Here is a 15773-nt window from a genome sequence, read left to right on the forward strand (position 1 = left end):
TCATCACTCTGGTACCATCCCCAGAGAGTTCTGTCTGGACTGCTTAGTGCTGTGTCCCCACATCCTGCCCTCTGCTTCTCTCTCTGTGGGGGTTTAACACAGAGCTGATGAAGATGCCCTTCGTAGATGTCCCTCAGTAAAACCTATTAGCTCACTACATCATTTACTTTTCGTACGCTGTAATCTTTCTTTATGGGCCATGATACTAAACTAGAAAAGATCTTGCTAGAGAAGGTATTTAGCCCATGGTTCTGCCTCATGCCCAGTGTCTGCTTAAATGACATTGATGCCTTATATTGGTGAATAGACAGTGAACAACCGCAAATACAGAGTATCTGCTCTTTGCAGATCAGTGTGCGAGTGGGATTGTTAGGAATGATAAAGCATGTTCCTTGCCTTAAGGAACTTAAAAATCTATTCAGGAGAGAAAAAGAAATGAACTTTAAAGAACAAGGAACAATTACAAAATAACATATCAATAGTGAAAAATAATACCCTACAGAATTAATCAATTTTAAAATGAAAAAGAATAGCAGCATTAAAAAAAATCTAATTGAAATGTCTGAACTAGAAAGAAACTAGGCAAAAAATAAATAATGTTTCCTTTTTGTAAAGAGGCATTGTTCTTGTTCAAGAACAGCTAAGTTGACTTTACTTTGAGAATTAATAAAAGAAAGTGAACGTTGAAGTTGCCCTCAATCTCATTTTCAGTGGGAAATTTGTTTAAATGTTATTTTAGAAAGAGAGAGAGAAGTAGAGTAAAATAGTACAACTAATGAAAGATGACTTCCTGGGAGAGGTGAGTTTTGAAGTTAGCTCTTAGAAATATTTATAATTTGAGAGCAAAAGGCAGAACATGTGGGAGAAAATAATAACAAATTCCATTTTCTCACAATCTGGGAGAAGAGATAAGCAGGCACTCTTTGAATCTCTGCTCCGCTGTCCGGAGACTCACTGACGTGTATCTATCTGTCAAGCATGTCATGTACCCTCGGTGGGGATCCTGAGTGTCTGTGGCACAATGGAACAAGACTTGGGTTTGATCCCAGCTGAACCACCGTTAGTAGTGTGACATTGAGCAATCTGCCCCGTTTCTCTGAGCTTCAGTTGCCCTATCTATGAAATGTGACTAATAATACCAACTCAGTACTGTTGGTTGTGTAAATAATCCATGCCAAGTGCCTCGCCTAGTACCTAGCACCTAGCACCTACTACCCAGCACCTAATACCTAGCACTTAGTAGTTCAACAATCGGTAGCCGCTCTTTTGTTGTTATTGGTATTCTCTTGAGAAGCATTTTGTAAGTAAGAAATCCAGGCGTGTTAATGAAATGATGCATACAAAAGCCCTTGGAACTCTCAGGAAACGCATGGTGCAGCTCTTGGCAGCTATTAGCATTATAAACATTATTATCTGCTTTTCATCAGAAAGTCAGTGGGTTTTGACAACAGCTTATGTCTAGGAAGTAGCAAACTCACAGAACAAATAATCCACATCTACTTGCCACAATTCCAGCAAGCTTCGGGGCTTGTTGATACAACAAATCTCTTTGGAAATAAAGCGAGAACACATCCATCCATTAGCATGTAGGGTAATCACCCAGCTGTCACTGTCAGGTCTAATTAAGGTGAAGAAAGCAGCCTAGGGGCCAGTCACTTTACTGTGATGCTAGTTGCATGATCAAGTTCTCCTGGGGGATGAGTTATTTATCCTTGATCATATCCACATGCATCATGTTATGTTTCTCTTTCCACCCATGTAATGTCTGACATCTTATCAGAGAAAGGCCAGACCATCCGCTCAATTATTCGGCAGATCTGATAAGAGAAATGAAGTCAATTTGTGAGGCTGCTGGCACCCAGGATATTTTACAGGCCTGAAAGGAGAGAAGACTTGTTCCAGGAACTACTTTACTTTGAGGATGAAAGACTCGGCAGTGGCATCTTGAAGTGCCCTGGATGGAGAAAACTCTTCCTGGAAGATCTCGCCCTGCATCTATGTACCCCTGAGTCTGAGTCACAGCTATACTTGATCTCCAGGGCTTTGATAAATCTATAGTTAAAGCAGAAGACAGTGACCAGACAGAAACATAGGCCTCCTGTGCCATTAAAACATCTTTTCTGGATAGCGCCGTTTTGGTAAATTGAATTAGCGCCCCGAGTGCCCACATCTCTGTGACGTAGTCTGTGTGTCGGGACCACATCCCACATGGACAGTCATGACCAATTTTCAACAATTCCCTGGAGTTCTTAATCTAGAACAAGTGTAAGGCCAAGAGCACAATTCCACCAAGTAGAGTTGTGTCTACAGATTGTTGTTTGTTTGTGGAACAGTAGAAAATAATGGCTGCCACCAATTGAGGATATACTTTGTGGTAGGTATTTTCTATAACTTTATACAATTCCTCACCATCTGAAAGAGGAGAAGTAGTTCTTCTCCTGTAACAACAGCAGCTACTATTTGCTGAGTGCCAACTCTGTGCGAGGAAATGTGCTTTATCCGTCTTATTTAATCTTCACAACCGCCCTGCAAGACATTACTATCATCTCCAGTTAGGAGATGAGCAAGCTGACACCCTGAGAGGTTAGTAGTGCTCCCCCAGGTGGCTCATTGCAGGGTGGCAGGGCCGAGATTCAAACCCAGGTGGCCTGATTCCAAAGCTTTCCTTTGACGGGACCTCACTGTTCTCTAGATATCCCACTTCAGGACACATAGAAATGGAGGGACTTGCAATGGCAGTAAATTAGAATTAGACTAGATACAGGAAAGAGTTCGGAACGGTGAGTAATACGAAATGTTGAAATGGTTCACCATAAGAGTTGGTTATCACTTTCTTTTAACCTTTTATCATTCTTGAGTGAATTTAAATTTCATCCTTGAAGTGGAGCAGGTACTTGATAGAATAATTTTCTACCAAATATTTTTCCTCTTCACCTAGTTCCTCTAGCAGCTGCACATTCAGGTTGGCTGTGATTAGTTCTACAATTCAGCCGTAAAGATTCCCGAGTTCTTGATTGAAACCAATAAAGACGAAATTGCATATTGTTTGGCATCTGAGTTACATGGACCTGAGGTAACGTTTGAAATGAAGCAGTCTCCCTGCTGCTCCCAGTTGCAAATTCCAGACCATTAAAGACAGCCCAGCCCAGCCCAGCCCAGCCCAGTAGAGGGTCCGGATGGACTGGGCTTTGGGGTCCCCAGTCCTGACCACAGCCTGAGATTAATGCAAACGGCGCCTCTCTTCCAGCCCAAGCAGCTGTTCTGGAACAGCGACTGTACGCGGCGCTGCCGCTGTTTCCGGCGCAACCTGATCCAGTGCGACCCGCGCCAGTGCAAGTCCGACGAGGAGTGCGCGCTGCGCAACGGGGTGCGCGGCTGCTTCAGCACCAAGACCTCCTACTGCCTGGCGGCCGGCGGCGGCGTCTTCCGCACTTTCGACGGCGCCTTCCTCCGCTTCCCTGCCAACTGCGCCTTCGTGCTCTCCACCATCTGCCAGAAGCTGCCCGACATCTCCTTCCAGCTCATCATCAACTTCGACAAGTGGTCGGCCCCCAACCTCACCATCATCTCGCCCGTCTATTTCTACATTAACGAAGAGCAGATTCTCATCAACGACCGGAACACTGTCAAGGTGACAAACGTGTCCTTGATGCTTAAAAAACGTGCCTTGGAACAAGGGTTTGACTAGGGGACATTGTGGTCTTCTCGGATAACCAAATTTGAGGATCTTTATCCTTAAATTTGTTGTTGCTTCATATATACCATACACAGATGACCAGATTTTAAAGAATGAAAGTGTAAAGATTCTACAAGCTAAGGATGGGTCCCATTTAGTTCTTCGCTGATGATTCCAAAGGCCTTGGAGGAAAGGTACAGTGTCTCAGGGCCACAATAGCGTCATGGGTGCCAATAAAGCTTCAGGTGACAAAATGGTAGATGTCAGCTTTTACTCTGGATTAATTTCCAAAAGCGTCTGGTTTGTTTTTAAGAGCCTTTAAAATTATTCTTGGCTCTGCCCCTACCTGTACCAAGACCCAATCTTTCTTCTCTGCCATCCTTTCTAGAAGCTGAGAGAAGGCAAACATTTGCCCATAAAAACAGCTACCTGAATAAAAACCAGATGGAGCATCCCCACTGTCAGAGGGCCCCATGATGACATACCAAGTGAAAGAAAATGGGAGGCTGAATATGGTGAATTTCTCTTAGGTTGGCTCTTTCTTAAGTCAGCTGCCTGGTTTCTTGTGAATCTTGGACCTGTGTATAAATAAATGGGAATCTCTAACCCATCTCCATAACTAATATGGCTCTCTGACTTGGATTCCTCCTACCACCTTCTGTTTAAGAAGATCATCTGCTCTGATGAACTATTAATGGTGGCCCCAGCCTCTCAGCTAAACCAGGCTGCACACAGCAGGTAGACCTGGAAGATGGAACCAGGCCTCAAGGCTGTGATTACAGCTAGGGAGGGCCGGGGAGAGGGCCAGGACGTACATATTAGCATTTTTTGGAATTGAGTGTTACTGTGTGTATCTGCTTTCCACCGTTGGCTCAGATAATCACACACTGAGCATATCTTTATTTGAAGAGTCATCAGATAGCTTAGTATTCAGTATTAGGCAAAAGACTGGAGGTATTTTGCAAGCTTAAGAGGATGAGTCCAGATTTTAATACTGGCTTTTAACTTCACTGAACACTGCTACTGTTTTTGACACTGCAATTACTTTTTGCAAATTGGCCCACATAGACACAACTGCATTGTCCAGAATACAGGAGCTGGAAAGTGAAAATGACCACCTGAGAGAGAGAAACTGAGATCATTGCTGAATAGTATACCCCAAGCTAGCCAAAACAGTAAAGAATCGTATTTTTCAAAAAGGTTTCTGCTTTTTTTTAAAGAAACGTAACTTACTAATAACCCGGGGGGAAAAATCCCAATTTATTCTGTAACTACGGGAAAAGCATATTATGTTCTATCCTAAGGGCTAAGAAAAGAAACTGTTACAAAGCAGGAAAATGACAAATACAGAAAATACTGTGCTTATAGGACCTCTGGGGGGAGCCTTCTGTTTGTGCATTATAAACAAGAAAACTGTAAACATGACAGTGATCCCCAGATTCATTTTAATCGTGATAGACTCTCCTTAGCGCAGTGTTGGGATTTCATTTTCAGTAAGTGGTTTATGCTGGGGAAGTTTTATACAAAAATCCAGCCATTTGGAGTGGGTTATACTTTTCTAATGTTTTCTTACCTCTCTGCCTCCAGACTTTGCTTCTTTAGGGGCACTGTGGCCAGTAAGATGAGTGAGTGCCCTTAAACTCTAGGGCAAGGGTCGACAAACTTTGGAGTTCAGCCAGATCTACTTGCTGCTGTTTTTATAAATAAAGCTTTATTGGAACACGGCCTCACTCTTTTAGTTACATACCATCTATGGTTGCTTTCCTCCCTCGAGGGCAGAGTTGAGTAGCGATAGAGATCATTTGGCCCGCAAAATCTAAATTATTTACTCTGGCCCTTTACAGTAAAAGTTTGCCAACCCCTGCTCTAAGGGTCATTTACCTTTTTTCCCTCCATTAGGTGAATGGCACACAAGTGAATGTTCCATTTATAACTGGGTTGGCAACCAAAATCTACAGCAGTGAGGGGTTCCTGGTGATCGACACCAGCCCTGATATCCAGATATACTACAATGGTTTCAACGTCATAAAAATCAGCATCAGCGAGAGGCTGCAGAGCAAAGTGTGTGGGCTGTGTGGCAACTTCAACGGGGACTTAACCGATGATTATGTGACCTTGCGGGGGAAGCCGGTGGTGAGCAGCGTGGTGCTGGCCCAGAGCTGGAAAACCAATGGCATGCAGAAGAGGTGAGAGTTCTAGCCACTAGACTAAGTGAGACGAGCCCCTAGACTCAGTGGCCCTAATCCTCCCACGTCCATGGGAGGTGTCAGTGAGGAGCACACTTTCTATAGCGTCACCCTACCTCTCCTACAAAGAGCAGACCCAAAGGCCTTTGGAGTTTTCAGGATACAAATAGGCCCAGCAGAGGCCTCAGTAATTTCTCAAACAGCAGAGGAAGCAACTGGGCTTAGATAATCTGACTCTGAATTTTCATATCGTCCACACATGCAGAAGAGTGTACCCAGGATTAGAACTCTGAAGCTTTGGCCAGTGGCCCAGTTGGGAGCTGGGCGCCCCTGCTAGGGTGGGATTCTGAGTTGACTCAGAAGAAGAATGGCTGTCCCTTGCTCCCCAGTGCTGGGTTTAATCAGGGGTCCGTGACTCTTACCAGAAGGCTTGGTTGTGGTTGGGCAGGTTGAAGCCGGCGGGAATCAGGAAAGCCTTTTGTAAAACAGACATCACCCAAGTTCTTATCAGGCCCCTCTCTGGCCAGCTAAACAAGTTATTCCAAAAGTGTTTAAGTTAGGGCCCATCTGGGCTGCTGAGTTATGATGATACCTTTCTGGATCGATAGAAATGCTTCTCTTTCCTGGCATTTCTTTACTCTATTCCCCTCTTGTGCCTTAACCTGCCAAACATCAGCTAAATATCCAGATGTGGAAATGAAGCTCCGAACCCTCTTTGACCCTTCTGCAGGTGTAAACTGAATAATGTATCATAAATTAGACTTGTGGGACCCAGAGCTGGAAGAAGCTTGGGCAATGTCTAGTGCAGTCTCTTCCTTTTCTAGGTGAAACGGAGGCTAGAGCAGAATGATTTACATGAGGAGGGCCTGTAAGTGGCACAGCCAGGATTAGATTCCAGAATTTCTAATTGAATGCCCCCTTTAAAATGTCACTTATTGGGCCCACAGTTAGAAAAATGACAACTTTGGACATTTAAGCTATTCAGGGGCTTCCAAAGATGAGCAAGGTTCAGTTCCTCCTGAGGAATTACGATTCTGTCCAAGCTTCCTTTCCCTTCCTTTCTTCCGTCTTATATAAACGATTTTAGCCTGACACCAATTTTCTTGTGAAGGTTTTGCTTTTGGTCTCTGACAGCTAAACTGGAACTGGTTTAGAAGCTTCTGGACTTCCTTTCGATTCTTAATTCTACCAACTGTCATTACTGATTAATAATAATAGTAACCATCATTATTATTATTGTTGTTCGTTGTTTTATCCATACCTGCTAATGGTTACTGTATCAATTATATCAGTCAACTGTATCAAAGGTTAATGGTTATTATATCAATATCTACCTTTTTCTGACAAGTTGGCTACCAATCCATTATTTTTATTTTACCCTCGCTTGTCCCAGTGATATTTACCATAGAAATTACCTAGCCTTCCTAAGGTCACACAGCCACCGAGTGTCGGAATCAGCATAGGACACTGACTTCTGGGTTAGCCAAAGAGGTAAGAGAGGTGGTCTTCCCTTCCACTGGACATCTCGAATGGCTGTGTTTGCTTCACTTAGTCTGACCAGATGTCTTGCCCCCAGCTGCAACGAGCTGCAGTTCTCACAGTACGCAGCCACGTGCGACAACGTGCACATCCAGAAGATGCAGGGTGATGGCTACTGCCTGAAGCTCACTGACATGAAGGGCTTCTTCCAGCCCTGCTACGGACTTCTCGACCCCCTCCCTTTCTACGAGTCCTGCTACCTGGACGGCTGCTACAACCACATGAAGTTCCAGCTGTGCGGCTCCCTGGCTGCCTACGGAGAGTCCTGTCGCTCCTTCGGGATCCTCAGCACAGAGTGGATTGAGAAAGAGAATTGCTGTAAGAGAATTATTTTATTCCTGCTGATTCTTTTCTAAGTTAGAAGAACAGCTTTGCAGGTAGCATTGCGTTGTCTGGGGCTGGCTGGCTGGTCTCCACCGCTACCGTAGCTCTGCTTCCAGGGTTGGAGAGGGGAGAGTTGTCAGCTGCGGCAGAGATCCCGCGAGGGATGTTTTCAGTGGAGGCTCAGTCACCTGTACTTCCTGCCCAGTCATGGAATTCGGAACACCGTCTTGGGAAGGTGGGGTTCTCTGGGTTGGAGGAGCATCAGTTTAGTGACTTAGGAGGTAGAGGGACAGAGGCTGGGACTCCTGATTGATTTCAGTCCCAAACTCAGCTCTACGTCGGCTCCTCTAACATGGGTTAGAGCCCAAATCAGCAATGGATGGCATGTGGCAAGTGGCGAGCTGAGTTGGAATTGAGTTGGCTGTATCTGCCTGGGTTGAAAGGAAGCTGCGGTTGGATTTCTAAAGGAATTATACACTATTAAATCAGTTGATGAATAAAGAGCTATAGATTCTTGTATTTTTCTCTGTAGTAAGAAAATTATTTTGATGTGTATATTCATTATCCTATTTGTTCATTTTCTTACTATGCTAATCAAATAGATGGAGCAAATATGTACATAAGCACACATAAATTTGTCATATATGTATATGTGTAGCCAGGTACATAACGGGTCCCTCTGCCCCATTAATGCAGTATGATACTGCGGCCAACAGAATGTGTGCACATACCTTGACACACCCAGGTTCCCCCAGGAAAAGTGGCCCATCCAAGTCTGTGGCTGCCCGTCACTAAATTTGCAGACCAAACCTGAGCAAGAGGAGGGATGCACTTAATTCAGAACCTAAAAACAATGTAGTTAATTAAAATATGCATTCGGTGATTTCAGAAGCTCTTAACAAGCAAATTACTAGTCTCTGTTGGAAATCAACAGGAATGTTTTGTTTGATAACTTTAATATTTTACCCTGTTGTGTTAATTAGCAGTACTTTAAATAACTCTAACTGTTTTGAACTTTTAAAATTGTCTGGAATTAAAAACAAATCGGCTTTTGTTTTTAACCTCAAAGCTTCCCTTTGTATAAGGGCATGTCTTATTCGCCTATCGGCAGATAGACCACCAGATCTGTAAATGAATGCTTCTCTGGAGCGCATTTTCTTTATAAAAGGAAGCTTTTTAAAAAGAAATGTATCTAAGTGATACTGATGGCTTTCCTTCTGTCATCCTTCCAGAAATTAAGACAGGGTGATGCTTAGCCGTCCTTGTACTCCCACCTCATGTAGTTACCTACTTAGCAGAGGGGTCAGGAGAGGCATCCGGAGCTGTGGGACGGCTGGGGATTTTCGTTTCATTTTTAAACTCTTGAAGCTGACTTGGCTCACGCTGAGATTGAACAGTTGTTTCTTTAGCACTAACCGTCATATACCATGATGGATCGGAGGGTTATTACATCTGGAGAGGGAGAGAGAGTCTTTAAATAAAGAAGTGAGTCTCTAAAAGGAAATGCTGTCAGTTAGTGGTTCTCAAACCGAAGTGTTGATCTTGCAGATGGTCTGTGTGCGAACTCATCTGCCACAGAAATAGTGTTCATGATATGATGATACTTCGCATACATTGATATTTTACTTAAGAGTTTCTCCCTTTTTGGCAAAACAGTACCATTAATCTAAGTCAATGCTGGTGAATTGTCTGGGCTTTTGGGTGGTCTGTTTTTATAAAATTAAAAAGTTTATGGAGAAGATGGACCATGAATCAAAAAGGATAAGAAATCCTGGTTTAAGGGACCTCTCTGAGATCTTACTGGCCCTAAAATTTTCATTCTTGACAAATATTTGTGGAGCACCAACTATGAGGTGGCTGGGTGTTGGGAATCTGGAGATGAATGGTTTGGACCCCACTCTTTCTGTAAAGACCCGGATGCCCGTGACTGAGCCCAGTGTAGCAAGTGCAGCAGTGGTGGTCTGTCCTGGAAGGAAAGAGTGTCTGTGCATTCCGTCATCACCACTTCCCTTCACCTGCTCGAGACCTTGGGCAGGCTTTGGCTGTGAAATGGGGTTTATAACATTTAGCTCGCAGAGTATTTGTGAATGTTGGAGGAGATAAAGCAACCAGAGCATGAAGTGCAGTGCCAGGCCCATAGCAGGGGCCCAATGACTAGCTATTGTCATTATTTTCCAGAAGGTCTGTTGCTTTGCGGCAGCCATCTGACCATCGCCAGTTCCTTTAAAGTGGCAGGTCTGGAGTGTAACCACATGCGCCTGTGTGTTGGTGTGAAAATCAAGTCGTGCGTGTTTCTGTTTGTTTTCCTTTTTAGCAGGAGTGGTTGAAGACCCCTGTGTGGGGGCAGTCTGTCCCAACCGAACCTGTGAGCTGGAAAATGGAGGAGAGCTGTGTGGTTGCATTGAGCCGCCCCCCTATGGAAACAGTGAGTGACACCTGCCTCCTCCCCAGGCAGACAGGTCCAATTGAAGAGGCCTAGCAGCCCAGTAGGAAAGCTCCAGAGTTGGAGCCCGGACGTCCCACACTGTAGGTTAGAAACGCAAATAGCGAAGCTTTCATGTGCATTTAAGCAGAACAAGGAAGCAATCGGACCGCTTCAAAGTAGGCTAATGTTTCACTTCCTCGTGACTACATCCTTTTCTTCAATAAATTATAACACGTAAATGTGTACACGAATAGAATCAGCCAGTTCCATCTGAGGCTACGTTCAGCATCAGAGAGATCCAAATTGATCTTTTAGACTCACAGGGAAGTCAGGGGGTTGGACGACAACATGAAAGAATCAGGAGGAGGGCGCTTTAAGACTCGTTCAAAGCCGGCTTTCTCTGGCCCGTGGCTTTTTTAGTCCTGAATATACAACTGAGATGTTTGCAGCAAATGGTAAACAAGTAGGACTCCGGGTCCTGTTCCTAACTGCAGCCCCTGAAGGTAGGACTGACCCTGTCCCTGGCCAAGCGCACCCGTGATGTCAGCTTGAAGTGGAGCCGCTTTGCCTCCCAGCTCTGCGCCCTTGCATGAACCAAGTAACTCAGAAGGCACATGCTAAATTTACCGTCATTAGAGAATGAAAGCCTAATTGACTAAAAGGCTCCATAGGAGGGGACAACATGCTGTTCAAGGGCTTCACCTAAGCAGATAAAAGTGTTTCTCTCTCTTTCTATAGTGCTCATTAGCTTGTGTTTATGTACTCACAGAAAATGTCAATTGGTGCATCACCGTGTCAAAAAGCAAGAGCGCCTAGGGATCAGCTGGACTTTGGGGTGGCCTGGCCAGTGCTGCTGTCACCTGGGGACATGTTCTTTGGCCAAGCCCCAATGAACCAGCTGCGGCATGTAGCTTACGGAAAAGTTGCTACCATCACAGTGTGGGAAAAATCCTGGGTTTGTTAAGAAAAGATAAAAGATGCTTTATTAGCATTTTTCTCATTTTAAAAAGGCTCTTCCATGCCCCAGTTATTGCTTGGAATGAATTCATACACTCATTTGGTTTGATCAAAGCTTCCCTAGAAATGCCACAGCCTTTGTGCAAAGATCATTAGCCTCTTGAAAGGAAATGGTAAAGGGATGCCTCGCCCCCACCCCTCAGCAGGACCAGCTCCCACTGACTTGCCTTTCGTCATAACTGTTCCCCGCAGACTCATATGACATTATCGATGCAGAGGTGACCTGCAAGCCGTCCCAGATGGAAGTGTCCATATCCAAGTGCAAACTCTTCCAGCTTGGCTTTGAGCGGGAGGGCGTACGCATCAACGACAGACAGTGCACCGGCATCGAGGGGGAAGATTTCATCTCCTTTCAGATCAACAACACCAAAGGGAATTGTGGAAACATCGTGCAGGTGAGCAGTGGGGGCGGAAAGAGCATCTGGCAGAGGGAGTGACAGCTCCGGGTGTTCGCACATTGATTGTGCTTGAAGGCAACTTCAGGGTGGTCTACCTAGAAAGATCCTCCTTAGAAAACAGCAAAAGGCACGGACGTACAAAATGGAAGACATCAAGGAGAATAATCATTTGGTGCTAAGTGGTTGATTGAACTGAATGAGTACGATGAGTGACAGGCTTCTTTGCTTGGTTTGCACTGTCTGCTGTCATCCTTTGCCCTGAATATTGACAATTTTTTTTTTTTTTACCTCTTTCATGCTTCTGTTGTTCTTCCAGGTAATACAGCTGGGTTCAGCTATTTCAGGGGGTAAGGGTGTCCCAGACGTCATTTAACAGTTGGCTGCAGAAACACAGCAGGGTCCCAACTTTGTGTCAGATTATCCAGTTTATAGGTTAGCAAAGCATCTTGATTCTCTTCATCCTGTTCCCTCCTGCTGTCTGTCTGTTCTCGAGAACTGTGTTCATTAATGGTTTTATCAGAGAGAAAAAGGAGTAAGAAGGTAAAACTTGAATTTGTTCATTTTGGCACTTGTGGGCATGTCGGGTAAAAGATTTAGTGGAGGAGAGATTTTGAATTAAGAATCGAAAAAGAAGATTTATGTTACCTCGTGATGGCAGTACTTGATGCTGTCCCCAGCTTGGGTTCCCACAGGTAATGGGGGGCTGGTCGTAGCTGGAATTCAGTGGGACATGAAGTCATCCTCCGTGGGCATCCCGGGTTATCAGGGTGCTGTTGACATCTATTATAATCCTTTTTTGTAACTGCTGAGGCCAGCTCCATACCGATTTATACTGGCCTCTGGGTTATGTGTGGAATGAAGCCATTTCTCTGCTTTCAGGGCTGTGGATTTGAAATGCAAGCCACATACTCACTCCCAGATTTAGTGATTTCTGACCTCCCTTTGCTCTGCAGTCCAATGCCACTCATATCATGTATAAAAACACAGTCTGGATCGAAAGTGCCAACAACACTGGCAACATCATCACCAGGGACCGGACGATCAGTGTGGACTTTTCGTGTGCTTATGAGCTGGATATCAAGATCTCCTTAGACGCTGTGGTGAAGCCCATGCTGAGGTAAAGAATCTCCTGGGCTGTGTGCTTTGCTTTGTCTTTCCCTTGACAGTTAAGGTTAGCATAATCAAAATTGCTAGCATTTGTCTTCAAAACACTAGGGAAAAATAATTCCTATTTTCTGAATCTAAATGCCTTAGACCAGCACTGTTCAATAGAACTTTCTACAATGATGGAAATATTCTTTATCTGTACTATCCAATACAATAGCTATGTGTTGCCATCAAGCACTTAAAATGTGGCTGGGGGGTGCTGAGGAATTGAATTTTTAATTTAATTTTAATTTTAATTGCCTCATGTGGCTAGCAGGTACCCTACTGGATAGCACAACCTTAGACTTTACTCTATCTGCTTTGCCTTCCTTCTGCATTTTTAGCTTGAAAAGAGGTAGGTAACTGAATAAATATAATTGTTTCGGGTTCATTGCCTCATGATTGTTTCCCTTTTAGTGTCATTAACCTGACAGTTCCAACCCAAGAAGGCAGCTTCACCACCAAGATGGCGCTCTACAAAAATGCCTCCTATAAACATCCTTACCGCCAGGGTGAAGTGGTGTTGACAACGCGAGATGTGCTGTATGTAGGGGTCTTTGTGGTTGGAGCTGACGCCACACATTTGATCCTGACACTGAACAAATGCTATGCCACTCCCTCCCGCGACAGCAATGATAAACTCCGATATTTCATCATTGAAGAAGGGTAGGTAGCCTCTTAGTAGAGGACAGTCCCAGATCCTTTAGTGTAATATTAGTCTACATCAGTCTTTAGAGAAGGGAATAGGAACTAATATTTGTTGACTACCTACAGGGCCAGCGTTTGCATCCATGAACCATCTAATTCTCGTAACAGCTTATGAGGTAGATATTATAAGCCTCATTTTATAGATGAGAAGGCTGAGGCTTAGTGAGATCAAGCAACTTTTAAAGACACAGCAATTTAGTGATAGATCCCCAAGTCCATGTGGCATTAACCACAAAATACTTTATTCTCAAAGTGATCAAAGAGGGGATTCTGTTCTGCCTATTCTCAATTTCAATTTGAGAGAAATGTAGATCATCTGCAAATGAAAGAATGTAATGAGAATAGCTAAAGATGGGTGAATAGAACATCTATCAAAATTTTAAAAAGAATTAGATTAATAGCCTATAAAATCCATGAATTTCCTTTTACTCACCACTTATATACCCTCACCTAGTATATTTCCTGAAACATAGTGGTTATGCAACAAAATTTATTGAATGAATGAATGAATGAAAAGAAGAAAAGACATAGATTGAATAACAATAATGATAATTATCTTTATTTTTTAAAAAAACTTAGTTTTTAAACAATAGTTCTTTTTTTAACTGTTTTATTGCATAAATAATAATAATAAGATGTACTTGCTTTAAGTGTAAAATTCAATGATTTTTAGTGAATTTACAAGAGGAGTGCAACCATCAACATAATCTAATTTTGGAACATTTTCATCACCCCAATATGATAATTCTCAAAGCAGATGACTATAGTAACCAAAATTCTTCCTATTAGAAGTGGTAGAGACCAATTCAAACTAGCTTATGCAAATACAAGGCATTTAACAGTTACAAAACCAAATCGTAAGAGTGGAAGTGGCTTCAGGGATGATCGGATCCAGGCAGCCAAATGCTGTCAAGACTCTCTCTCCCTCCCTCTCTCCCTCATCTCTCTCTCTCTCTCTCTCTCATTGATCTCGTTAGATACTGGCAATCCTGGATTCGCATTCTTAAGCATTGTAATGCCTAAGGAGCGAGCATTCCTTCTAACCCCAGTTCAGGGAATCCCTGGGGAGGAATATATCTAGCCTTTCTTGGATCACCTGCCTCTTCTTTGTTTGAAGAGGATGCAGCATTAAATTGCCTGGTGTCAGGGGAGGGCACAGTTCTCCTCGATGCTCTTAGGGTCCCTGGCTGGGTCTGCAAATTAAATGGACAAAGATTAGAAGGAGAAAAGCATACAAATTTATTCAATATAAGTTTTACATGACACGAGAGCCCTCATAAGGAAATGGAGACCCAAAGAAATGGTTCAACCTTGGTCTTTTATGCTAAGTTTGATGAAGAGCGGTCAGTCATGGAGAAGTGTGTGAGGTCACAGAGTAGGAGGCACGTGTAGTAACCGGGGGACACGCCGCCTGTTTGTTGGGATTGTTCTCTGCATCCCTTTGTCTTTGGAGATAAGGATGCTCCTTTCCTCCGGTATAGGGAGGGCACCTGTCATGTGAGGGTTTCATGACTTGTTCCAGGGGAGAAGGGTCGGGGAAAGGTCAAAGTGGCCTTCCTGCTTTCGCCATTCTCTCAAACTCCTTCAACGTAAAATATTCAGTATGCCAATGGGCCAAAGTTGGGGGTAATGAGTCCTGAACCCTGTCACTGGCCTGGCTCAGCACCCACCCCTGGGGTGGTCAGACAGTGCTGTGGATACTATAATTAGCTTCAAGGCTGGGCGGGGGGGGAATGAATGGTGCCCCAAAAGAAGAAGGGTGTGGTTCAAACAATAAATATCCACTATTTTGCAGGTGAAACAGGCTCACAGAGGTCGAGCACACAGCTCCCCCAAGGCCACCCCACTAGCAGGGGCGGAGGAAGAGTCCCTCCAGATATCAAGACACCGCGACTCCCTAACTGGCCAGGCCCGGTGTGTGGCCGGGGTGCTGAGGCACGGTGTGGCATTTTCAGCAAAGACCTCCCTCAGGCATTTGCCTTGCTGAATCGGTTTTTAGCCCCCTCAGAGGCAAAGGGAAGGATGTGGTGACTACTTGGTGTCTAGCAGGCCTAGATGCTGGGGTTGACGTCACAGTTCCCCTTTTCTCCTCATGTCTTCCCTCCCCTCTCATCATCCTTCCCATCCTGAAAGGGCTACGATCTGAGCCACTATGCAAATGCAAACCCAGGCTCTGGCTGGTGCCTCCTTTGAAGGACGCTGTGTTATTTGGCATTTTTTAAATAGTATTTAACAGACTTGACCCAGAGAGGGAGAGCGAGTGAGTGAGCATGCTCATAAATCTCAGTTTCCCCCAGGGTCTCAATAAAGGCCTTCAAATTAAACTGTTTTTAGGTGTGAAGTGATTTTATCAT

At 44.2% G+C, this 15773-nt stretch overlaps 1 protein-coding gene and 1 long non-coding RNA gene across 4 annotated transcripts in view; one reads left to right on the forward strand and one right to left on the reverse strand.

Annotated features, from left to right (window-relative positions):
- The window catches only part of TECTA (tectorin alpha), a 154499-nt gene that overhangs the window by 133797 nt on the left and 4929 nt on the right, over nt 1–15773 (forward strand). The window contains exons 21-27 of the mRNA XM_046685526.1: nt 3248–3631; nt 5576–5862; nt 7439–7719; nt 10040–10150; nt 11360–11562; nt 12519–12682; nt 13129–13377. Coding sequence (XP_046541482.1) covers nt 3248–3631; nt 5576–5862; nt 7439–7719; nt 10040–10150; nt 11360–11562; nt 12519–12682; nt 13129–13377 — 1679 coding nt within the window. The remainder of the gene's footprint in view (nt 1–3247; nt 3632–5575; nt 5863–7438; nt 7720–10039; nt 10151–11359; nt 11563–12518; nt 12683–13128; nt 13378–15773) is intronic.
- The window catches only part of LOC124252233 (uncharacterized), a 53278-nt gene continuing 51549 nt past the window's right edge, over nt 14045–15773 (reverse strand). For all 3 annotated transcript variants that reach the window (XR_006891935.1, XR_006891934.1, XR_006891936.1), the window contains one exon: nt 14045–14612. This is a non-coding gene — a long non-coding RNA (uncharacterized LOC124252233). The remainder of the gene's footprint in view (nt 14613–15773) is intronic.

Source organism: Equus quagga, chromosome 14 (genome assembly GCF_021613505.1).
Source record: "Equus quagga isolate Etosha38 chromosome 14, UCLA_HA_Equagga_1.0, whole genome shotgun sequence".
In the NCBI taxonomy this organism is placed as follows: Eukaryota; Metazoa; Chordata; class Mammalia; order Perissodactyla; family Equidae; genus Equus; species Equus quagga.